General features: G+C 53.3%; 1 protein-coding gene across 2 annotated transcripts in view; it reads right to left on the reverse strand.

Moving 5' to 3' along the window:
* Nucleotides 1–3,540: 3,540 nt before the first annotated feature.
* RIMS3 (regulating synaptic membrane exocytosis 3) overlaps nucleotides 3,541–20,782 on the reverse strand; it is a 40,954-nt gene continuing 23,712 nt past the window's right edge. The window contains exons 4-9 of one of the 2 annotated variants that reach the window (XM_043574564.1): nucleotides 16,486–16,627; nucleotides 13,997–14,109; nucleotides 11,687–11,788; nucleotides 11,216–11,355; nucleotides 10,858–10,959; nucleotides 9,505–9,627 (exon numbers count right to left, since the gene is read on the reverse strand). In XM_043574564.1, the coding sequence (XP_043430499.1) occupies nucleotides 10,858–10,959; nucleotides 11,216–11,355; nucleotides 11,687–11,788; nucleotides 13,997–14,109; nucleotides 16,486–16,627 (599 nt within the window). In that variant the 3' untranslated portion in view covers nucleotides 9,505–9,627. Of the gene's footprint in view, nucleotides 9,628–10,857; nucleotides 10,960–11,215; nucleotides 11,356–11,686; nucleotides 11,789–13,996; nucleotides 14,110–16,485; nucleotides 16,628–20,782 lie in introns of both variants that reach the window. The other variant, XM_043574563.1, reaches the window with a different exon arrangement.

Genomic DNA, 20,782 nt, shown 5'->3' on the forward strand with positions numbered 1-20,782 from the left:
TCCAGGGGCCATCCAGACACGGGCACAAGCACCCCAGGCCTTCACCACTCTGCCTGTAAGTAGGTTCCTGACTTGGACTCCCCCAGGGCACTCCCCGCCAGCCTCTGCCATCAGCAACCCAGAGGGACATTTGATGCTGACCTGGAGACTATCGGCCAGGCCTTGCACATTTTTCAACAAGGTGTGAATCCCAGCTTGAAGGAGAGGACACTCTTCCCATCTGTTCCCTCCTTGGATACTCTCCTACCTTAGAAGGTTCTGTACAGGTCTCTTAGGGTTACTCCACTGCTAAGGTAATACTTTTTACGATTAAATTTTCCATATTCCAATTACTGTGTGGTTCCTGTCCTCTGATTGAACCTTGACAGATATGTTAGACATTTGTATGGCTTCAGTTTTTTGGCTATTATGAATAAAGCTGCCGTGAACATTTTTGTCTTTGGGTGGACATATGTGGTCATTTTTCCTGATAAACACCCAGAAAAGGAATTGCTGGGTCATGTGGTAAGTGTGTAAGATATTTAAGAGAAATTGCCCAACCATATTCCAAAGTAGTTGTACCATTTAATATTTTCAGCAAAAGTCCTGCTCACCTCCATGCCAGCACCTTCATATTGCCAGTCCTTAATTTCAGCTATTCTAGTGGCTATGCAGCTCCCTGACGAATAATGGTGATGAGTGGGTTTTTAAAAAGTGTTTATTTATTTTTGAGAGAGAGAGAAAAAGAGTACAAGTGGGGGAGGGGCAGAGAGAGAGGTGACACAGAATCCAAAACAGCTCCAGGCTCTGAGCCCCAACATGGGGCTTGAACTCACGAACCATGAGATCATGACCAGAGCCGAAGTTGGTCGCTTAACCGACTGAACCACCCAGGCACCCCTTTTAAAATTTTTTTTTTTTAATTTTTTTTTTTTTCAACGTTTTTATTTATTTTTGGGACAGAGAGAGACAGAGCATGAACGGGGGAGGGGCAGAGAGAGAGGGAGACACAGAATCGGAAGCAGGCTCCAGGCTCCGAGCCATCAGCCCAGAGCCTGACGCGGGGCTCGAACTCACGGACCGCGAGATCGTGACCTGGCTGAAGTCGGACGCTTAACCGACTGCGCCACCCAGGCGCCCCTTAAAATTTTTTTAAATGTTTATTTATTTTTGAGACAGAGAGAGAGCTCATTTTATGAGCAGGAAGGAGCAGAGAGAGAGGGAGACACAGGCTCCAGGCTCTGAGCTGTCAGCACAGAGCCTTGGCTCAGGGCTCGAACTCACGAATGCAAGATCATGACCTAAGCTGAAGTTAGGTCATGGGTGGCTGCTTAACCGACTGAGCCACCCAAGCGCCCAGATGTTGCGTGTCTTTTTATGTGCCAGTTGGCAATTTGTATATCTTCTTTTGTGATACATTTGTTCTGACCTTTTGCCTGTTTTTACTTTGGTTCTCTTATGAAATTATCATTTTATTAGGAGTCTTAATGGTGTCTTTTAAAGAGATTTTAGTTTTGGGGCGCCTGGGTGGCGTAGTCGGTTAAGCGTCCGACTTCAGCCAGGTCACGATCTTGCGGTCCGTGAGTTCGAGCCCCGCGTCGGGCTCTGGGCTGATGGCTCAGAGCCTGGAGCCTGTTTCCGATTCTGTGTCTCCCTCTCTCTCTGCCCCTCCCCCGTTCATGCTCTGTCTCTCTCTGTCCCAAAAATAAATAAACGTTGAAAAAAAAATTAAAAAAAAAAAAAAATAAAGAGATTTTAGTTTTGATGAAATCCAATTTATCTTTATATTTCAGGGTTAAGTGCTTTTTATGTTCTAAGAAACCACTGCCTACCATAAAGTTATGAACATTTTTTCCCCACATTTTCTTCTAGAAGTTTTCAACTTTTTTAAAAAATTTTTTTTTCAATGTTTATTTATTTTTGGGACAGAGAGAGACAGAGCATGAACAGGGGAGGGGCAGAGAGAGAGGGAGACACAGAATCAGAAACAGGCTCCAGGCTCTGAGCCATCAGCCCAGAGCCCGACGCGGGGCTCGAACTCCCGGACCGTGAGATCATGACCTGGCTGAAGTCGGACGCTTAACCGACTGCGCCACCCAGGCGCCCCAAGTTTTCAACTTTTATGTTTAGGTCTATGACCCATTTTGAGTTAGTTTTGTGTACAATGTGGAAGGTCAAGATTCATATTTTTCTATGCAAATATCTGGCTGCTGTAGCTCCATTTGTTGGAAAGATTACTTGGCATCTTTGTAAAAGTCAATTGGCCATGCATAAGTCTATTTCTGCACACTGTTCTGTTCCACTGGTCTATAGGTCCATCCTTCCGCCAATACGCCAATACACTGTTACTTTATGTAAGTCTTAGGTAGCATAATTCTTTCAACTTGGTGGTTCTTTTTCAAAATTGCTTTAGCTATTCAAGGTCTTTTGCATTTCCAAATAAATTTTAGTCAGTATATCAATTTCTTCAAAAAGCCTGTTGGGACTTTTACTGAAAGTGCAATGAATCTGGTGATAAATATGGAGAGAATAGACATCCTCATAATTGTGTCTTTCAATCCATGAACATGGTATGACTTACTCTCCATATATTTAGTCTTTCAGTTCTCTCACACCACACGTCTCTGACCATTCCTCTGCAATCATATCTCACTTTGATGACAGCTGGGAAAAGTTTGCCACTTTTAAGGACCCAAGTGATTAGATTGGGCCCACCCAGATAACGCAGAGAGCAGAGGTGGAAAAGAAATGAAAGACAGAACCCTGGGAAGCACTCGAGCTCATATAGTGAGCCTGGCCTCATGACCCTTCTCTCAAGAGAGGGTGCCCCCTGGAACTGCAAGGGCACAGGCCAGAGCCAAGGCAGTGGTCGTGCTGAAGGACCCTTGGGGTGGAGGATGCCAGCCTTGCCCCTGGCAAGCATGTGACATTGGGACACTTCCTTTACCCATCTCCCGTACCCACAGCCCCAGCCCCAGGAGGACAATGACACTGGCCAGAAGTGACTAAACGTTAACATACCTTTCTGTCCCTTCCTGACAGGGAGGGGAAGGGGTGCTCCAGGGGTCAATGGTTGCTGTAGTTCACGGGGTGGAGGTCAACTGCTATGTTTACTGCTGGTATCGAGTGGCTGAAATAAACAAGACTGTCCCCACCATATGCATGAGCAGAGCTCCTGGACCTGAGAGCTCAGAAAGCAATGTATGAGGGGTCAAAAGCAGTGGCCTTAGCTCCACGTTACCTTCCCCTCTATTTGACTCTGGGCATCCCTTGCGAAGTCTGTGGGGAGAGAAGGCTTTGAGGGCCTGTAAGCAGGAACCCTGGGAGACAGCCAGGAAGCTGCCCGGCCCAGTCCCATTCCATGGCCCACGGACATCCCTGTGGCCACAGAGTTCCCGCACAGGACTCAGAGACCCAGGTCGAGGTTTCAGGCCCTTTTCGGAGACGTACTGCCCTCTCCTGCCTCTCAGCCTTCACATCGTCCTCCTCGTTTTAGTCACCTGGAACCCGGTTTTCTCTCTCGCAGAATTCAGAACTGTCTTCAGAAGGCAACACACGAAACCATTTTCAAACTGACTTTAATCTTTTTTTTTTTTTTTTTTTTTTTTTTGCTGCCCAAATATTGTACATGCAGAAGCCATGTGAAGAATTTTCTCCTCAAGGGAATTGGCAAGAATGTTGGACGAAACAGCCGGCAGTCCTCCCAGCCGTCCACCTGCCACCTAGGAGCCACAGCAAGTTTGGGAAGATGCTGCACATAGAAAATGTATAGAGCGCAGATATAAAAGGCTAATTGCTTCTTATCTAAACAGTGTGCTTGTCAGTCCCTATCAGCTATCTCTTTCTTTGCAGGATGCATTTGGAAATTCTAAAAAAGGGGTTCCTGCCTCCTGTGAATTTACATTCTAAAGGAGTGGATGGAATAATCAGGCCAACTTTTCCTAAGGAAGCAGCCACTCTGCCTGCGGAGATGATGTCTGGTGAGAGATTCTGGAGAGAGGAACGGTTTTAAGAAGCAAAATACTTTGACAGGAAGTAAGTGCCCTCTCTCCTCCCATCAGAGACCATTGCCTTCAACGTCCTCAGGTGTTCAACTCTCCCACGGATGTCATTCTAGAAGCAGAAATGAGGACTGACCCGGTCTCATCTGCTGGTGGGGATACTGACCTACTGCAGGGTGCAGCTGAGGTTGTGACATCACATCAGCACCGTGAAAATTGTCCATTGTAGACAACCCTTAATTATTTCTCATCAGTATGCAAGAAGAAAAGAGGGAGAACAAACCACGAAGAGGGGGAAGCAGAGTCTGTTAGGATTCCCAGAGTTCTTGTCAGAAGCAGCATCTGGGCATGGACGGATGAGGACCTGCACCCAGTTGGGGCACGAGGGGCTGGAAGGTTCCGGCCCGTGGAACCAGGTGCACCAGGCTCAAAACCCTCCTCAGCTCCAGATCAGACTTTTAAAACCTGGAAGGAACCATGGAGCAACTAGCAAATGCTCTGATTTTGCGGATGAGGAAGCTGAGGCCCGGAAAAGAGAGGAGTCTTGCACAAGGTCACAGTTTTGGACAAAACTGTATATAACAGCCTTCCATTCCCTGTAACCAGCCGTCCAGGCCATTGACCCGTGGGGCGGATGCTCTGTTGCCCATGGATTCCCAGGGCCCATTTCTGTTAGCCAAACTCTCTGGGCCCCAGTCTCGCGGACCCTTCCTGACAACGGGGTGGACTCCTTGGGGTGGGGGTGGGGGGGGTGGGGACCAGGGCCCCTGGCCTTACTGGCTAAGTTTCCAACTAGAGCCCCGGAATGTTTTCCCAAAGCAGTAACGCACTTTTCAACAAGCATCGCCCCAAGCTAGTCTAGGCCCCTGACAGAATTCTCTTACTGGTGTGGTTCTCCTCACAGGCACAGCCACGCTGGGCCCACAAAAGCCCGAGCTCAGGGTTGGGGGAGGGGGGGGAGAAGGAGTTGCTTTGCTACATGGAAAGATTAAGCCCTTTGTCAGAGAACAAGGTCCCACCATCAGGCACGCCAACACCTGCGGCCCAGTCGGTGCCCGGGGGGGGGGAGACCGAGTTGCTCTCTTTGGCATCACCGACATTGCTCTGAGATGCTCAGGCACTCTCAAAATAACCCATTCCCAGCCAGACCAGGCCAATCCAGCCGCCATCAGGCCTCGCCTGATTGGGCGGGACCCCCCTGCCTTCAGTCGCCAGTGTTTGGTTTTGCCCCGTCCTCTTCTGACCTGAGTGAAAAGCAGACTTGAGGGAGAAGGCAGGGGGGAGTCTACACGCCCATCGCTTCCCTCTTCGTTCAGTGAGAGAGAATCCGGTACAGGAAGCAGCATTTTAGAGAACCTCTTTGCGGGCCAGGATATTGGAGAAGACGGCGAGGAGAGGGAGTTACAGGGAGGAGTCGGGCCGGGAGGCAGGCCTCTTCTTTTCCGGCTCCTTGCAGACGCCGCGGAAACGCTGCTGGACAACCTGGCCCGGAATGGTACACCATCTCCCGCGCCCAGGCGGGGGGCACCTCGTCTACACCATCAAGCAAAGGCAGCCATTTCTTGCACAGAGTTTGCACAGTGCAGGAAGCAATCAGAGACACAGAAGAGCAGCCTTACTGAAGCTCTGCTGCTTTCTGGGCCGAGGAAGAGAGGGAATGGGAGGCAGCGGGAGCCCTGGAGTCCCAGGGTGGGGGAGGAGCTCAGCGTCTCCTGGGCAGCAGGGCGAGGAGCAAGAGCCCTGGTCGCGGGTCAGGGCTCCTGGTAACGCAGTCTAAGATTGTGCTACATTTCATTTCCAAAGACGGACCCTTGGAGGTCTCTAGTGTCTTTAAGGGGTGGGGGAGGGGCCTGCTCTCCTGGAGGCTGGCCCTGGCAGGCGTCATGCCCCTGGGAGAACCGGCGATCCCACCAGCGATGGGCTACACGGGTGCCCTCTCTCTGGAGCCCCGGGGCTCTGCCTCACCCCCCTGGAATGCTGGCATGCCCCAGAGGGCCTCCTTAGCCCACCGCTCCTTTCCTGGGAGCACTGGGAGGTGGAAGAGACCGCACGGGGAGTCGTTTTGGAGATGGTTCTTCCCTGAAGGATCAAATCCCCCTTGTCAAACCTAGAGTTGGCCCCGTTTACTGGAGCCTGATTCATACCAAAGGCCCTCAGACCTTCCTGTAGGGAAGGAGTCTAAGAAGGAAGTAGGACACATGGAACAGAGCAGAAACGTGAAGACAGATGCTCTGAATCATCCGTCACGGTTCCTGCCCACAGCCCAGCAATGCCGCGGGGCCACCCCCATCTCTGCCACATCCTCCACGAATCCTGCCTGAGCAGAGGAAGGGGAATGGCAGAGTCCCATCCTGTACTCAGCTCTGGGTTTCACCTGGGGTGAGGAGGCCTTCAGAGCCAGGAGGCTGTACCTGGCAGCGAGTCGGCCCCAGTTCAGGGAGAACTCTGGAGGAGATGGTTCCTTCCTTCCCCACCATCCTCTCCTCAAAGATGCTGCCCTCCCCAGGGAAGGACAGGAGTCTCACTAGTGCTCCCTCCCCTCCTGGGACAGGCTCGCTCCCAAACGGTTTCTCAGACAAACCCCTGGATCCAGGAGGGTGAGAAACAGACCCTTAAATCCAGCCATTCACCGTCACACACGCATCAGTCTCATGTGACCTCACCATCATGGGGGGTGGGAGGGGGGAGGGAATCCACTGGGGATTAGTAACTTATTTGGTGCCAAGGGTTAAAAAGAATAATTCCCTAAGGTCTACCCGGGGAGGATTGCTTCCCACTAGAGAGGTGGGAGAGTGAGTGGCCCAGCTCTTGGGCAGTTTTGGCAGCTAGGGACTGTAGGCAGGCCCAAGTCACCACACGTCACGCCCCATCTCTGGCTAGAAGTTCCACGGTGCTAACCAACCCTCCCCCAGAGGTGAGGGCATCGTTGCCTGCAGCTACCCAGAGGCCATTGCTCTGCGGGCAGCCCTCCACCTTCTCTGTCTTCCTGGGCCCCTAGAGGAATGAAGGTGATACCCCTCAGTGGTATCCCCCGTTCCCTGGGGATGACTGTGTGGTCTGGGTCTCACCACTCAGTGCTACATCAGCAAATGTCTACACTGTCCTGTGGATCACTACGAATCCCACCATTCCAAAAGTGTAGAGTACGTTCACACCGTCCTGAGGGAGGCCGCTCTGAAGGTGAACACCTCACGGACAAAACAAAAAAATACCCTTTTGTGAGCGAGTTTCCTCCCTTTCCCTACCCTAGGGTCAAAGAGTAGAGCCCTTCACCTTATTTTTAGAAACATGAGAAATGCATGCATTACCCAGTCCCGACAACAGGAGAGAATTTCTGCCTAAAGAGAAAACTCGACCCAGCTGCCTCCTCCCTCGCTCTACGCCCACAGCAGTCCTCATCTGTGATCAGACAAGGACGGAGGCTCCGGCAGGAGCCAGGAGCCCATTCGGTTCATTTCTTACTGCCCGTACCCACTTTCTGTCTGTGGGCAGGGCCGATGGGGTTTTCCTGGGAGAGAGGTGACCGGGCTCTGGCTTTAACCTGATGTGGCTTCCTGCCAGGAAAGGAGGCCCTTTGGGCAGAGACGCTTCCACCTCCACCTGCCCTCAGATCCGCCTCTCCGCCCATCCATCCACCTTTGGTTACAAATGGAGCCCAAGCACTCAGGCCCAGAGACCCCTCCCTCCACTGCTCGGCGGGGTAGCTCCCCTCCACCTCCAGTAGGTGGGTCAGAGTCATCGCAACCTGTGGGGCTGACGCTGGGGGAAGAGGCAGAGGGACAGTCTTCTCCACACCTTGACCCCTCCTGCCACCTCTTGGCTCCCCACCAGACGCGGACCCAAGCGCTACTGTGTCCATCCCCTGGGCAACCTCTAGCCTTTTGCCCTAGACCCGAGGAGGAAGAGGACAGATTTGGGCATTTCCTAGCAGACATCTCACAGGGCCAGTCCAGGCCCCGGTCCCCACCCACAGGGCCCAGCTGTCAGATGAAGTCAGGGTTTTTGAGTGGCTTTGGGAAGCTCCAGACAAGGGTAGAAAGAAAGCAGAGGCAGGTGAGGCGCCTAGGGCCAGCCAGGCCACTCTCCAGAGGGCAGCTGCGGAGCGCAAGGAGGTGGGGAGGCAGAAAGGGGAAAGTATTGCTTGTACAGAGCTGGTGTCTATGGCAGTCTAGCTGAGTCCAGAGCCAGGCTGCCCATGGGGCCAGAAGGCTGGAGCCCAAGTGAGTCTGAGCTCCCACACAGGGACCCTGGTCTGGAAATGAGCAAACAAAGAGAAACCCAAATGATCAACCTCATGCAGCTAATCCCCAAAGGTCAGACGGGATTCTCAAGGGGCACAGGGCAGGTCAGCCCCAGCGCCCCCCATTCCAGTAAGCAGCCCCACCCTCAGCACCTCCTCCACAAGCCAGGCCCCTCCAGCATGAGCCCAGAGAGGGACAGGACCACCCCCAGGGCCTGGAGAGGACACAGGTGCCCCCAGGGACCATCTGCTGGGGCAGATAACATCCCCCTTCTGAGGCCAGCCTCCTGGATGTCAAGACCCTCCACGTCCACACCTCCTGGGATCCACTGGGAGAGCTCCTTTGGCATGTTGGAAGTGAGGAGGTTCGGAGGAAGACAGGAGGTGAAGAACATGCCTAAGGGAGGTGCCAGCACTTCCCTCTAAGGGGCCTGGCCAGCAACCCTGGGAACTAAGACTTCCTAGCGTCTCACCCATAGGAAGGAGGCGGCTCCGGCCCAAGGGAGAAGATGGTCTCCAAGCCCTCAGCTCCCTGGGCATCCTCTGCTCCCCAGGCCCCTGGCCAGGGCACCAGATGAGCATGGCACATGCTGCAGATGCATTCAGTGGGAAGAGCTGCCAGAGCGCTCGGGTGGGGAGGAGGGCGTCGGGTCCCAGAGGGGCCTCGGGGTGGCCAGCTGCAGTGGGTGCTACATTCCTCAAAAGAGAGCAGTGGTGCTGGGAGAAGCAAAGGTGGAACACAGGACAAGACAGAAAACTAAGCAGGGACCGCCAAGAGGCGGCCCAGGCGGGGACATGTGGGCTCGGCCCCGGGCACAGGGCCAGGCAGGACGGACTGGCGGCCACGGCCCCCATTTTTACCCCTGGACTCGGGGGGGATTGGTGCCCACACAACACTCCTTTGGGTTTCTTTTCAACAAGACACAGAGGGATGTGGATTGTAGCCCATGTAGTCACCAAGACTGACCGTACCCAGACAGATGAACAGATATAACATGGTCACACACAGACACAGACATACACACACACACACACGCACACACTACAGTCTCCACTGCCAGCTGGGACGGGCCCAGTAGCCAACAGGCATGCAGCAGGGCAAGGGGGCCAGAAAGACACAAAGACTATGTACAAGGGAGGGGAGGCCATCAGGCATCCCTTCCCACACTACATCCTGGCCTCTTCTGGAGGTCCTTAGGAGCACGAGGGGCTGGTGGCACTCTCCAGGGAGGACTGGGACAGGCGCCTGGTGAGGGATCCAAGCGAAGAGTCTGCCACTGAGGACGTAGGGAAGAGTTTGTACCAGCCGGCGACCGCGGCGCTCAGGTCCAGCTCGTCCAGCATGATCTGGGCCATGCCCATGAAGCATTTGTGGTCCATGCGGCCGTAGTCTCCCCAGACGATCACCTGCCGGAGGGGTTGGGGGTGGCTGGTGAGACAGAGGCACTGAGCCAACTCCCTGACTCCAGGGCTCAGTAGTGGGCCCAGGAACCTGCAAGTTTCACCAGAGCACAGATGAGACAGAGAGAGCTGGAACGAAGACTGATCTGGGGCAACAGCTTACTGAGCACTTAAGGTGTGCCACAGGCTGGATCCTATAGACTTGTATCTATTATCTCAATTGTTACAACCATCTGTTACAACAGTTGTTGTACTGTTACAACAGTAAAGGTGTTGTGTATCGTTATTTTGACAAAGAGGACACTGGAGCTCAGAGAGGTTGATTAACTAACCCAGAGATATACCGTAATTGGTGGCAGAGCTGGGATGGGAACCTGGGTCTGCCTTCCAGAGCCTCCCAGCATCCCAGATGACAGCCTTCCCCATTAAGGAGCAGACTGAGAGTCCAGGACCTGAGTCATAGCTCCCAGTCTGCCCCTGGCTCAGGGTGGAGCTTGGGGAGACCCCTGGCCCTCGCTGGACCTCAGTGTCCCCGTCCATAAAACTGGAAGAGGGGACTAGATGAGCTCAGTGATTTTCACGCTTGTGTTTTTATCGGTGGATCCTTTTTACAAAGCGGAATCCCAATATATGCGTGCGTGTGTGTATGGAAACAGACACCCAAGATCACCCCTTCCCCCACAGAACCCTGGAGTTCTACAGCCTTTGCCATTTGCAACTCTGAGGGCTGTTGCCATGCAACCGCCTCAGCCCAGAGGAAGGGCCCTAGATGAGCAGTCGCACAGCCCAGACCGTCCCTGGCTCAGGCCTCCCCTCCGCCACCCACGTGGCCTCCGGCAAGGCCAACAGCCACAGCCACCACCGCCAATACCTAGCGAGTAGCTGTCTGTGCGCCAGGCGCTATGTGAGGCTCTTCACATGCACCTCTCGTTTACTCTTCACAACATACCACCCGCAGACCGTGATGGAGCTGGAACTTGAACCCAGGACTGAACCCAGAGCCCAGCCCCACTGTGAACTATCCCCACTTAGCCTCTCGAGCACCTCAGGCGCCTCATCTGCGGCTGGGGGTGATGATCCCTCCCTCCCAGTGCTGTTGCGGAGGGCACCGCACTCTCAGGCAGTTGGGGCGAGGTCACCTCGGCCCCGGGGTCACCCTGGCTGTGCAAGTTACCAGCTGAAACCTCACACGAGTCACTTCCCCGTTCTGAGACTGCAAGATGGGGATCATCATACCTACTTCCCAGGACCATCTCGAGCACAAAAGGAGGTCAGGACTGGAAAGCACTTAACACAGAGCCTGGCATGGAGCTGATGAGCAACAGACATTAGCGCCGGCTGGAAAGAGAAGGCGGCGGTCACACCCTGCTTCTAACTACGAGCAGGGCAACCTGGGGGACAGTGGAGCTGTCCCCCTGAACTCTGGTTTCCTAATGAATCAACCAGGGGCAATAACACCTCCCTGGGCTGTGAAAACAAACGTGTAAAGCGCATCAGTGCACCTGGTACGGTGCCCAGCACGGGACACATCGTACGTGGAAGAGATCTGAAATGACAACCTGCGGTTTTTGAGGATTGCCCCCATCACACTCACCTGCAGCACCTTGCCCTGGGGCCCCTCGTCAAAGAGCAGAGCCTGCTGGTACAGGGGGTCACAGGTCTTCTTGGCGACCTTTGTCTTCTTTTTGGCCAAGCAGGCCCCATTCTCAAGCAGGTAAACCTTGATATAGGTGGCTGCGGGACGGGAGAGAGCATGATGGGAAGGGTCCAGGAGAGAATGCTATGCCCTGCTCCACCCCCTGACATCCAGCTGGCCCTGGAGGTGAGCAAGGTGAGTGGGACGAGCTGACCAGTGGACAGCAGTAGAAAAGATGGACTCAAACACGGACTCGTCCGTCCTCCCCTCCCCCCAACCCTGTCCACTGGCCTTCCAGGCAAGCCAAGTCGAGAACACGGCTCTAGGCCAAGGGGCAGCCGAGGATGTGCTAGACCCGGAGCTCAGTTGCATACCCCTCCCTGGCAGGACTCCAGATGGAAAACCCCTCTCCCTGCTGCTCTGCCTTACCTGGGAGGGATTTGGAGCCTGGTTTGGGGGTCAGGCCCCGGGCCTCAATCACTTCCACCTCCAGCTGGCCACTCCGGTCCATGATGGCAACGTGCACGTCCCCTGCAAGGGAGAAGAGGGACAGTCCAGGCAGAGGCAGACGCAGGGGCAGGCCGGCCAGCTGCTGTAGAGAACGCCGTCTGCAGAGGACGCTACAGCACTGGAAAGGGCACAATATGCAAAAAATTGCATGTGCCAGGATTGCTCTCGGGAGGCCACTTGAGAGCAGGCTGTGAAATACTTTGACAGGTCCCCTGAGGAGAGGCAGGGGCATGGCCCTCGGTGGGGGCCATGCTTGAGTAACAACAAATGGCTGCCAAATTCCCAGGCGAGGCTAGGCGAGGAAACCCTGGGGGGCTTCTGTCTCACCGAACAGGACAGCAGGTTTGGGGACAGAACTTCCGGCGTCAGGAAGAAAGCGAGGGAGGCTGTGGGTTTAGCGGCTCTTATTCACCTTCTACGCAGAAGCCCTCCACCACGCCCCAAAATACATTTTGTCAAACGAGTATAGACAAAATATCAGTTTGCAGAGACGCAGAGATAGGAGCTTGTGTGGGACAGGAGGCCCCTGCCTGGGAACGAGGGGTCTGTTCGTACCCTTGCCAAAGGAGGGAGGAAAGGCCGGCTCTCCTGGGAGCAGAGAGCTCAGAATTCCTCACTATGCTCCCACAAACGATTATCTCGCTGAGGCAAGTTCTGTGTGAAGTCATGTCAGTTATTTCTAGAACTCTTCGCTTTGTTCGACACCAGTTAGCAGAATTTGAAATTATGCATTAGTCACTTGGAGCATCCTTCAAAGGAGTGCAGAATCATAAGCCTGATGCGGAAAGATGAAAATGGGCCAGACTTTGGGTTCAGCCACCCGTTTTAGATACACTGAGCCATCGTGCAATTGTTTGTATTTGCATACTTGGGAAGATGGGGATTTATTACTTTCAGGAAACCTCCTGGAAGTCATCACCCTCCCTCTAGCTATTTCTGACCTCCCCATGGGGGAGTGGGAAGGGGGAGGTCTCACTGTAACATCCCTAACAAGATGAGCAAATACAAGCCTGTCCTTTCCACTTCTAGACACCAGGCGGCGCCACACACAAATGTTCTAGGCTGTGGTGGTGCAAAAGCCTTGTGGAGATGGCTGGCTCCTCTCACTGCCTCCCAGCCCCTGGCTGGGCCTAGGGCTGGGAAAAGCAGATTCCCCAGGCCCGTAAGAGCCTGTAAGCAAGGGCTGGGAATTAGCCAAATCCTACCCAAGAGCCAGAGGAGAGCTGAGGGGTCCCCGTGGACCCCCCCCCCCGCCCTTCCAGCAGACAAAGCCTCCTGTGTAAGCACATTAGAGCAAGACAGGGCAGTATGGTGGGATAGAAACCCAGCTCCACAGCTTGGCTTAAGGCAGAGCACTGTCTGAGCCCAGCTCTCTCATGGGCTGTGACGTCAGCACTTTGAACCTCAACACTTTGAACCTGTGAGGTCAACATCTGAACACTGTTCAAATGAAGACTGAGTCCAGATGTCTGGGTCAGACTCCTAGGTAGGACTGATGGGGAAGCTAGTTCCTGGGAGGAGCTGCTTAAAGCCAACACAGTATCTAAGAGAGGGAAAGAGGGAGGGAGGGGACCAGAAGTGCAGCTAAAAGGACCAAGTGTAGACTCCGGGAAATAGGTCCTAGCTGCAAGGAAGGGAGATGAAAAAATTACTTAAAAGGCTTTCAGGTGCCAGGCACTATTAAGTAACAAGTCAAAGAAGACACACTTTCTAAGGAGTTAATGAAATAACTTCACTCAAAGCAGCGAATAGGAACTCAGCGAATTGTTGTTAGATTGCAGTACTAAGGCAGGTATTATTGTTCCCATTTTACAGATGAGGAAATTGAGGCCCAAAGAAGGGAAGTGACGTGGCCAAGGTTACACAGGGCATCAGTGGCAGAATGGACTTGGTGAACATCAATGCTGTGATGATTTTTGTTCACCGTTTTCCGCCCAGCACTCAGCACCGCCAGGCGGGTAGCAGGTGGTGGGAGAGTGTGTGGGGGGGGGGGTGGTGCGTGGTGGTGAGGGCAGGGGTGTGCTATAAAGCTGCTGCAGGGTAGCCAGCAGAGCAAGGCTGGCTCCCTTTGTCCTCTCTGATGAGAGACAGACTGAGGAGTGCCGGGCTCCTTCTTGGGGCACAAAAGCCGGAGTGAGGGCTCCTCTCTGCAGCTCACACTGTATCACACAGGGCCCCCACCGAGCTCACCCCTTCCGCCCTACTCGCTCTGCCCTCAAGGAGACTCACCCATTGGTGGTGTCGCCAATGTCTGTCGCCCCACAATCTGGGCTGGTCCCAGCCCATCCAGGAAATCACTAAACTGGCTTTCAGCCCCGAGCCGGGTGGTGGGGAAAATGAACCTGGAGGAAGAGGCAGAGGGGTATGAGGTGGTCTAGATAGTGAGATGCAGTGGCTTTGCCCCAAGGACACTGGGCCATGCCCCTCTGTGCCTCAATTCCCCACCCCCTACACAGTATGAGAACACTACTTTAGCTGGGAACAAACAGAACTGCTCATCTCTGCACATTGAAGAAAAATACTTTGATGTCTCTTGAGAAATAATAAAGATAATAATGTTATTCAATCCTCAAGCACCAGGATTTCTAAGATAACCCTTAGAAGGCAGGGCTTGCTGGGCACCTGTGTCCTCCCCAGGGGGGTATGGATGCCAAGAACCAGAAACATGGGCCAGGAATTTCAATGCCTGGAGCAAGTTCCGAGAACTGAGGTTTAGTTGACCATATGTTTGAAATCCAAGTCAATAATCTGAGGTGGTGCCCCAAACAGCAGCCGAGACCAAAATAACACAATTACAGGGTTGAGATAAAAGGCGAGTGATGGTGGGTGGTCCCTGGTTGTGGGGGCCTGGAAATAGTAACAAGCAAACTGACAGTGATTGAAAGTTGGCCAGACGCCAGCAGCACACTGAATGCTCAGCATACATTATATCATTTCATCCTTATAGCCATTTCCGCGCTCCAGGGGCTATTATTCAGTTTTACAGATGAGAAAACAGAGGCTCCAAGAGGTGAGAGACTTGCCTTGGCTTCAAAACAGAGAGGATGCCCAACTCATAGGGTCATGGCGGGGGGGAGGGGGAAGATCAGGGCAGGTGATGCATGAAAGCCCCAGACAAACAGGAAACAAAAAAAATGGTAGTTATTATGCTGCTGCCGTTAACATCAAGGGGAAGTGCTACTTGTTCATGTCCTCAAGCCTAGATGTTCTGGAGGTGGCCAGCAGAGAAAGGCCAGATACTAGAGGGCTGACCCGGGTCTTCTCAGGACCTACGAAGGACCGAAGTTCTAAGACCTCCTAGCATAGCCTCGGTTCCTGGCCTGAGAGATCAGATTGTCCCAGAATGACTCCCTGTTGGAGAGTGTGGCCTTGAGTTCCCCTTGGCCAGTGACAGGCAGGGAGAAAGACACAGGACATACCCTTGTTGAAGAGGGCCTGGATCTCCCCAACTAGGAAGTTGGCTGGGCTCTACTTCCTGGGAAGGGGCTTCGAGGCCCACCCGCTCTTACTGGCCAGCAGCAATAGCCTCATACTGAATTCTGTCTGAGAAGGTTACATACATAAAGTAACAGACTCTCAAGGTCACAGAATCAGAGAGAGCGTAGAGGTTGTGAAAAAAAGGTTATAGAGTCCAGTGGCCTTAATTCAAATCCTGACTCCACCACCACTGAATGGCTGTGACCTGGGGTAAAGGACCTCGCCCTCTTCCCATGCCTCAGTCTCTCCACCCGTAAAATGGAGTTATAATGGTACCGACATCCCCCAGTGTTGTTGTTGTGTTAAATGAGATTCTATTTTTGCTCTGATAGTAGCTGGTAGATCCCAGAGTAAAAGGCACTCACCTGATGCCCTGCATACAGTAAGATGCAATAAATGTCACTGGCCATTTGCATTCATGGAAGTGGGCACAGTAGTGACATATGAGGTCACAGAATCCTAAATAATAGAGCCACAGGGTCCTAAAGTCAATGGGCCTTGATGAAGCCAAACCAAAAAATCTTAGTCATATAACCAGTTGTATAGATTTAGGAGAGACCAAGGGAATATCTAACCCAGTGACTTTCAAATTTTTAACTGTAACGCCCCCTTCCCCCCCTCCCCCCAGGCAACAGAAGCAATATATTTAACACCACGGACCTCTGTGTATCCATATATTAAAAAAACAAAAATTCCCAAGGTAATTCATCCTCACTCCACAGGATATGTTTGAATTTTCCATTTCTTCTTCTAATGTTGGTTTTGACCCACTAAACTGATTTTACTTCCTGCCTGAGTCACCACCCACAGTTTGAAAAACACTGATCTAGTCCAACCTCCTCCTCTAAGCCCCAGGCAAGACCACTTGCGAGAACTCCATTCATCTGAGCCATAACAATGGTTTCAGAGAAGAATTTTAGGATCACATTTTCCTTTCGAGCCCCCTCCTCTGGAGCAAGGCAGCATGTAGGTGCTGGAGGGGGGGGTGGGTAGGGGGTGGGGATGAGACATACAGATGGGATACACTGCCCTGAGGCTGCTGGGGGGGTATTTGGAGGGGAAACAGCAGCTTGGAGCAGAGGAAGACTGGAGCCCAGGCGGCGGACCTCCAGGGGGGGGCAGGGACGCAGAAGAACCCGGATATCCGGACTGGAAACCCCTGCAGGAAGATTTCCCAGCCCTGCCCCTGGAGGGTGCAGGAGGGTGGAGCAGAGACCACAGTGGGCATGGGCTGCACGCACGTGCCCTCGGAGCTGTTGCTGTTGGTGCTCCCATCCGTAGACTCCCGGCTGCCCTGGCGTGTGACCCGACTCCGCATTTCCACGGCGATGCCTGTCTCTGTGCTCCTCCGGATGTTGCTGCGCAGCTTCTTGGTGGCCCCTTCTGTGACCCCCCCGAAAGCACAGAAAGGGAACAAGGTCAGATTGCTGAAGAGGCTTCGGAGAGCATGCTGCCAAAGTCACCTCCCAGGAAGGGGCAGGATGGGCAGGACTCGAACTGGAGGCAGGGGCACAGGTGAGCTGGAGCTGCAGGGTGGGGGGATCACCAGGTGGAGACAAGCCCTGCAGCCCTCACTCAGCCTCATCCCTGCCAGGCTCCCTGATGGCCACCTTCCCAACGCAATTCCAGCCTTTGCCCCAAATGGTTACATGCTCCTTTCTCTTCTGGAAAGTTTGCTTTCTCTGGCATTCCCAGATTTGCTTTCCCCCTTACCCTCATGAACCCTATCACACCCGGACCTCGCAATCCACCTCTGACTCTGATTCCTTCACAGAACCAATAAAAAACCCCATGTGAAGTTTAGCCACTCTCACATTAACCCACATTCTCAATGTGGGCCTGAATGTGGAAAGAGATGTGTGTGGCGGGCTGGAGGGGCCGTTAGGGAAGCAAGACTGAGAGGGACCACTAGGTTGGCCTGAATTGACCTTGGTTCTGAAAGAGAGGTCTGCAGAAGAACTCCAGAAGCCATGCGGTGAGAGCTTACTCGGTGTCTCTGTACCTCTTGTTTGGAGGGCCCTCTACCCTCACCCCAGCCCCCCTCTTGAGCCTTGCAGGGAACACGGGGCACTTTGCCTCTCCTAGCAGCACACCATCCTGCCTGGGTTTCCATGGCAACCTCCTCAGCATTGCAGTGAGGTCCCACTAGACACCCTCTCCTCCTGGGGGTGGGGGGAGCAGAAGACGAGTGGAAGGTTTGCAGGGCTTTCCCCTGCTGGCGCTTTGCTGCCTACGGAGCTTCATAGGTAGGAAGAGGCACTCAGATAAGGACTATACCAAAGGAGCCATTTGCTGTCACTGGTTAGAGGCCTGGGCAAATGACGAGTGGAGATGCTGACAGGGATGGGGAGGCTGGGAGTGGGGCCGGCAACACAGCCTCCAAAAGCAGTGGGGAGGGGGGAGTTGGCTATGCTGGCAACCTCCTCTCTTGGTCACACCCAATGGTAAATTGGGGAGGGGATGTTCAAAACACCAGCCTGCGCAAAGGGGAACTTTATTCCTCCTGCTTCGTCCTACTTACCTTTCAGGAAGTCCCACTGGGAGAGGGACAGCTGAGAAGGCCGGCATCACTAGCAGATGGGATGGGGGTCCTGGGAGTGGGGATGGGCTGGTGGTGAGGAGGAATGTCTTCTCTGAAACCACCCCAGCTTCTGGGATATTGGAATAGCTACTAACCATGAGTCAATGAGACCGCTGATATGACTGTTTGCTGGTCTATTTCTCCCCCCCCCCACCTTTCTCTCTCTCTCTCTCACACACACACACACACACAGTCACTTTAGCTCATGTGTATTTCTTTCACATTGACATAAGCAGATATACATGAGTGCTAATGATCACATGTATGAGTACAGTGATCTCACACACCAGGTCATGTATGTTCATATAATGGGCACACAGTCACAAATGGTCCTACCAGGTCTTAGTCATACATACACATGACATACTCTGCCACGGACATGTGACCTTCATGCCCTAACACTTGGAGTTGAACCCATCCACTCGATCACACACGTAGATACAAACTCATAAATGGTGTGTGACCCACCACACACACAGGGCAATAACAGTGGGTGTAGGGGACTCACGGTGTCCCTGGCTCCTAACTGCCACACCCCCCCAACCCAGTTAGGAGACAGAGGGTCTGTGGGAGCTGCACTTTATCCTCCCTTCTCATATCCCCCCCCCCAACAATACACACCCTAAGCTGAAGCCAGAGCCTCACCACCCCATGGCCCCAATCCCCCCTCTTCTACAACTTGAGAAGCTTTGACCCAGTTGGGAGAAAATTTACCTTCTTTGACCTACCCAACCCACTACGAGCCCCTGGGAAGGGTGTCGCAGAATCCTGAAGTGTTGGAGACACCTCGCTGACCTCCCACTGCCATAGATGGGGAGCCCAAGGTCCACATGCTCATAGGGCTGGGGCCAGACCCCAGGCCCACACTCTCCCAGTCTACTGATAGCCAACTTTTCACCCCCTCCATCAACTCCACATCGATTTGAGAGGTGATTCAGCAGAGATTCAGTTCTGTGTCTTCTGAGTGGGGAGAAAGTTCTTGCAACATCAGAGAAAATTCCTCTACTGGTTGGATACTTGTCCAGTCTGAATTCTGTCCATCTGGGGAATAACTTTATGTAGCCTCTCTCTAGAGAACTGGGTTCCTTGCAATAGTTCTGTGGTTCCTGGAAATTGAAAGACTCAAGGAACCATCCCATCTGTCCCACCACATAGAAGGGACAGGCAGTCGGAGCGCTCAGCACCACTCACAGGGCATCTCCTGGAAGGGTCCTGAGTCCTCTCCCCACCTTGACCCAGAGCCCAGAGCTGAGGTGGGAAGAGCTGCTGTCCCTGGTACTGAAAAGAGGAGCTCCATTTGGGCAAGGGCTGGAATAGCCCAGGGTGGGCCCTGAGTAGACCCAGCCTAAGGCCAGGCCAGAACCCACCTATGTCCTAGGACCCTAAAACTCTGACCCTACCTTCATCATTGCTCCCACAACTTAGAGAATGTTAGATATAGCCAGAAGCTGGGAGACCATCTCTATAGTTCCATTTTATAGAAGAGGAAATAGAGACCCAGTGGAAATGTGACTTTCCCAAGGACCCACGGGGAGTTACAGAGCCAGAATGAAACTCTGAAGTTTCAGGGTGAGTTTCTTCAAGGCCACTTGAGGAAAATGTGAGGAAAAAACTGGAAGGGGCAGGCAGGAGGCAGGAGAATTAGAGAGGAGGCTGGGGCAATAGTCCAGGCTAGATATCATGGGTCCTGAACTAGGACAGAGGAGGAGATGGGTGGCGCTGGAGCCAATGCAGAGTATGGACAGATCAGGAGGAAGGAAGCTCCTGGGAAGGGCAGACCTAGAGCTCAGAAGCTGGGGTCCAAGAGAGGAGTTCTCCCCACTTCACACAGCCCAGCCCTTCAGGGAACTGAGCCATCCCATCTGGGGGCAGCAGGGGCACCCTGCTAGGATCTTTTCCCAGAACCGAGTTTCCAGAGCCAGTGCGAGGTAGCCCATACATCCCCCTGGGGCCAGACTCTCCTACCCAGAAGGAGGCTCCAAGTTGGGACACTGGCAACCTCAAGACTGGGGAGAAAAAAAATGGAAAGAAAGAATTACAGATGGGAGAGGAGTATGCTACTGCTGAGAGGCAGAGTTGTGGGGGCTAGAGAACTCACTTCTTGTTGGGTCCTACTGTGTGGCCATGGGTAATAATAATACCAACAATTTACCAAGTATCTATTATGTGCTGGCATGAGGCTGAGTGGCTTTGCATATCCTGTCTCATGTAATTCCCTGGAAAGTCTGCAAGACAGGTATCATTGTCCTTATTCCACAATCAAGGAAGCAAGCTCGGAGAAGCGAAGTAACTTGCCTGAATCACCCAACTAGTAAATGACAGGGTGTGGCTGTGAAGGCCAACTTGAAGTTGTTCTCCAGGAAAGTGCCTTCTCCTCTCCAGGCTCAGATGCCTCATCGATAAAATGAGTGTAGGGGACTAGATGATCCCAAGGGGCCCTCCCTGCTCTCCCATTCGGAGACTGGATGATTCACAGAGAATTTTGGTTAAAAGGGCATCTGGGCAATTCTCCTGGCTCAGGCCCCAGGCCTTCAGCTGTACCCATGCCTACCATGGAGACAAGTGATCCAGGAGCCTCACCGTCATTCATCTCCCCTCGAGGCTTGAGATCTTCTTGGTGTTTACTCCAGTCCCTGCCCGTTGACTGTGGAGTCTGGGTAGGTGGACAGCCCCAGGCAGATCACCAGAATGTCTCCCAGTGACTCAGGCCCCAGCCCTGACCTTGGAAAACCATCTGTTCAAATCACTTCGGGCATGAAGAAGCCTTTGGGTCTGAAGCTGAATCAGCCAGATTCCTAAAGCCAGACTCCTGGAGCCCAATACCTCCTCAACCTCCTAATCTTAATCCCCCAACCTTAATCCCACCCCTTGGTTCTGTGCCAGCCGAACTCCTGGATCCCCATCCCCCTGATTCCCTAGCACGAGGCCCACACTGCAAACACAAAGGCCATGCCTTC

Source organism: Prionailurus bengalensis, chromosome C1, assembly GCF_016509475.1.
Source record: "Prionailurus bengalensis isolate Pbe53 chromosome C1, Fcat_Pben_1.1_paternal_pri, whole genome shotgun sequence".
Classification (NCBI taxonomy): domain Eukaryota; kingdom Metazoa; phylum Chordata; class Mammalia; order Carnivora; family Felidae; genus Prionailurus; species Prionailurus bengalensis.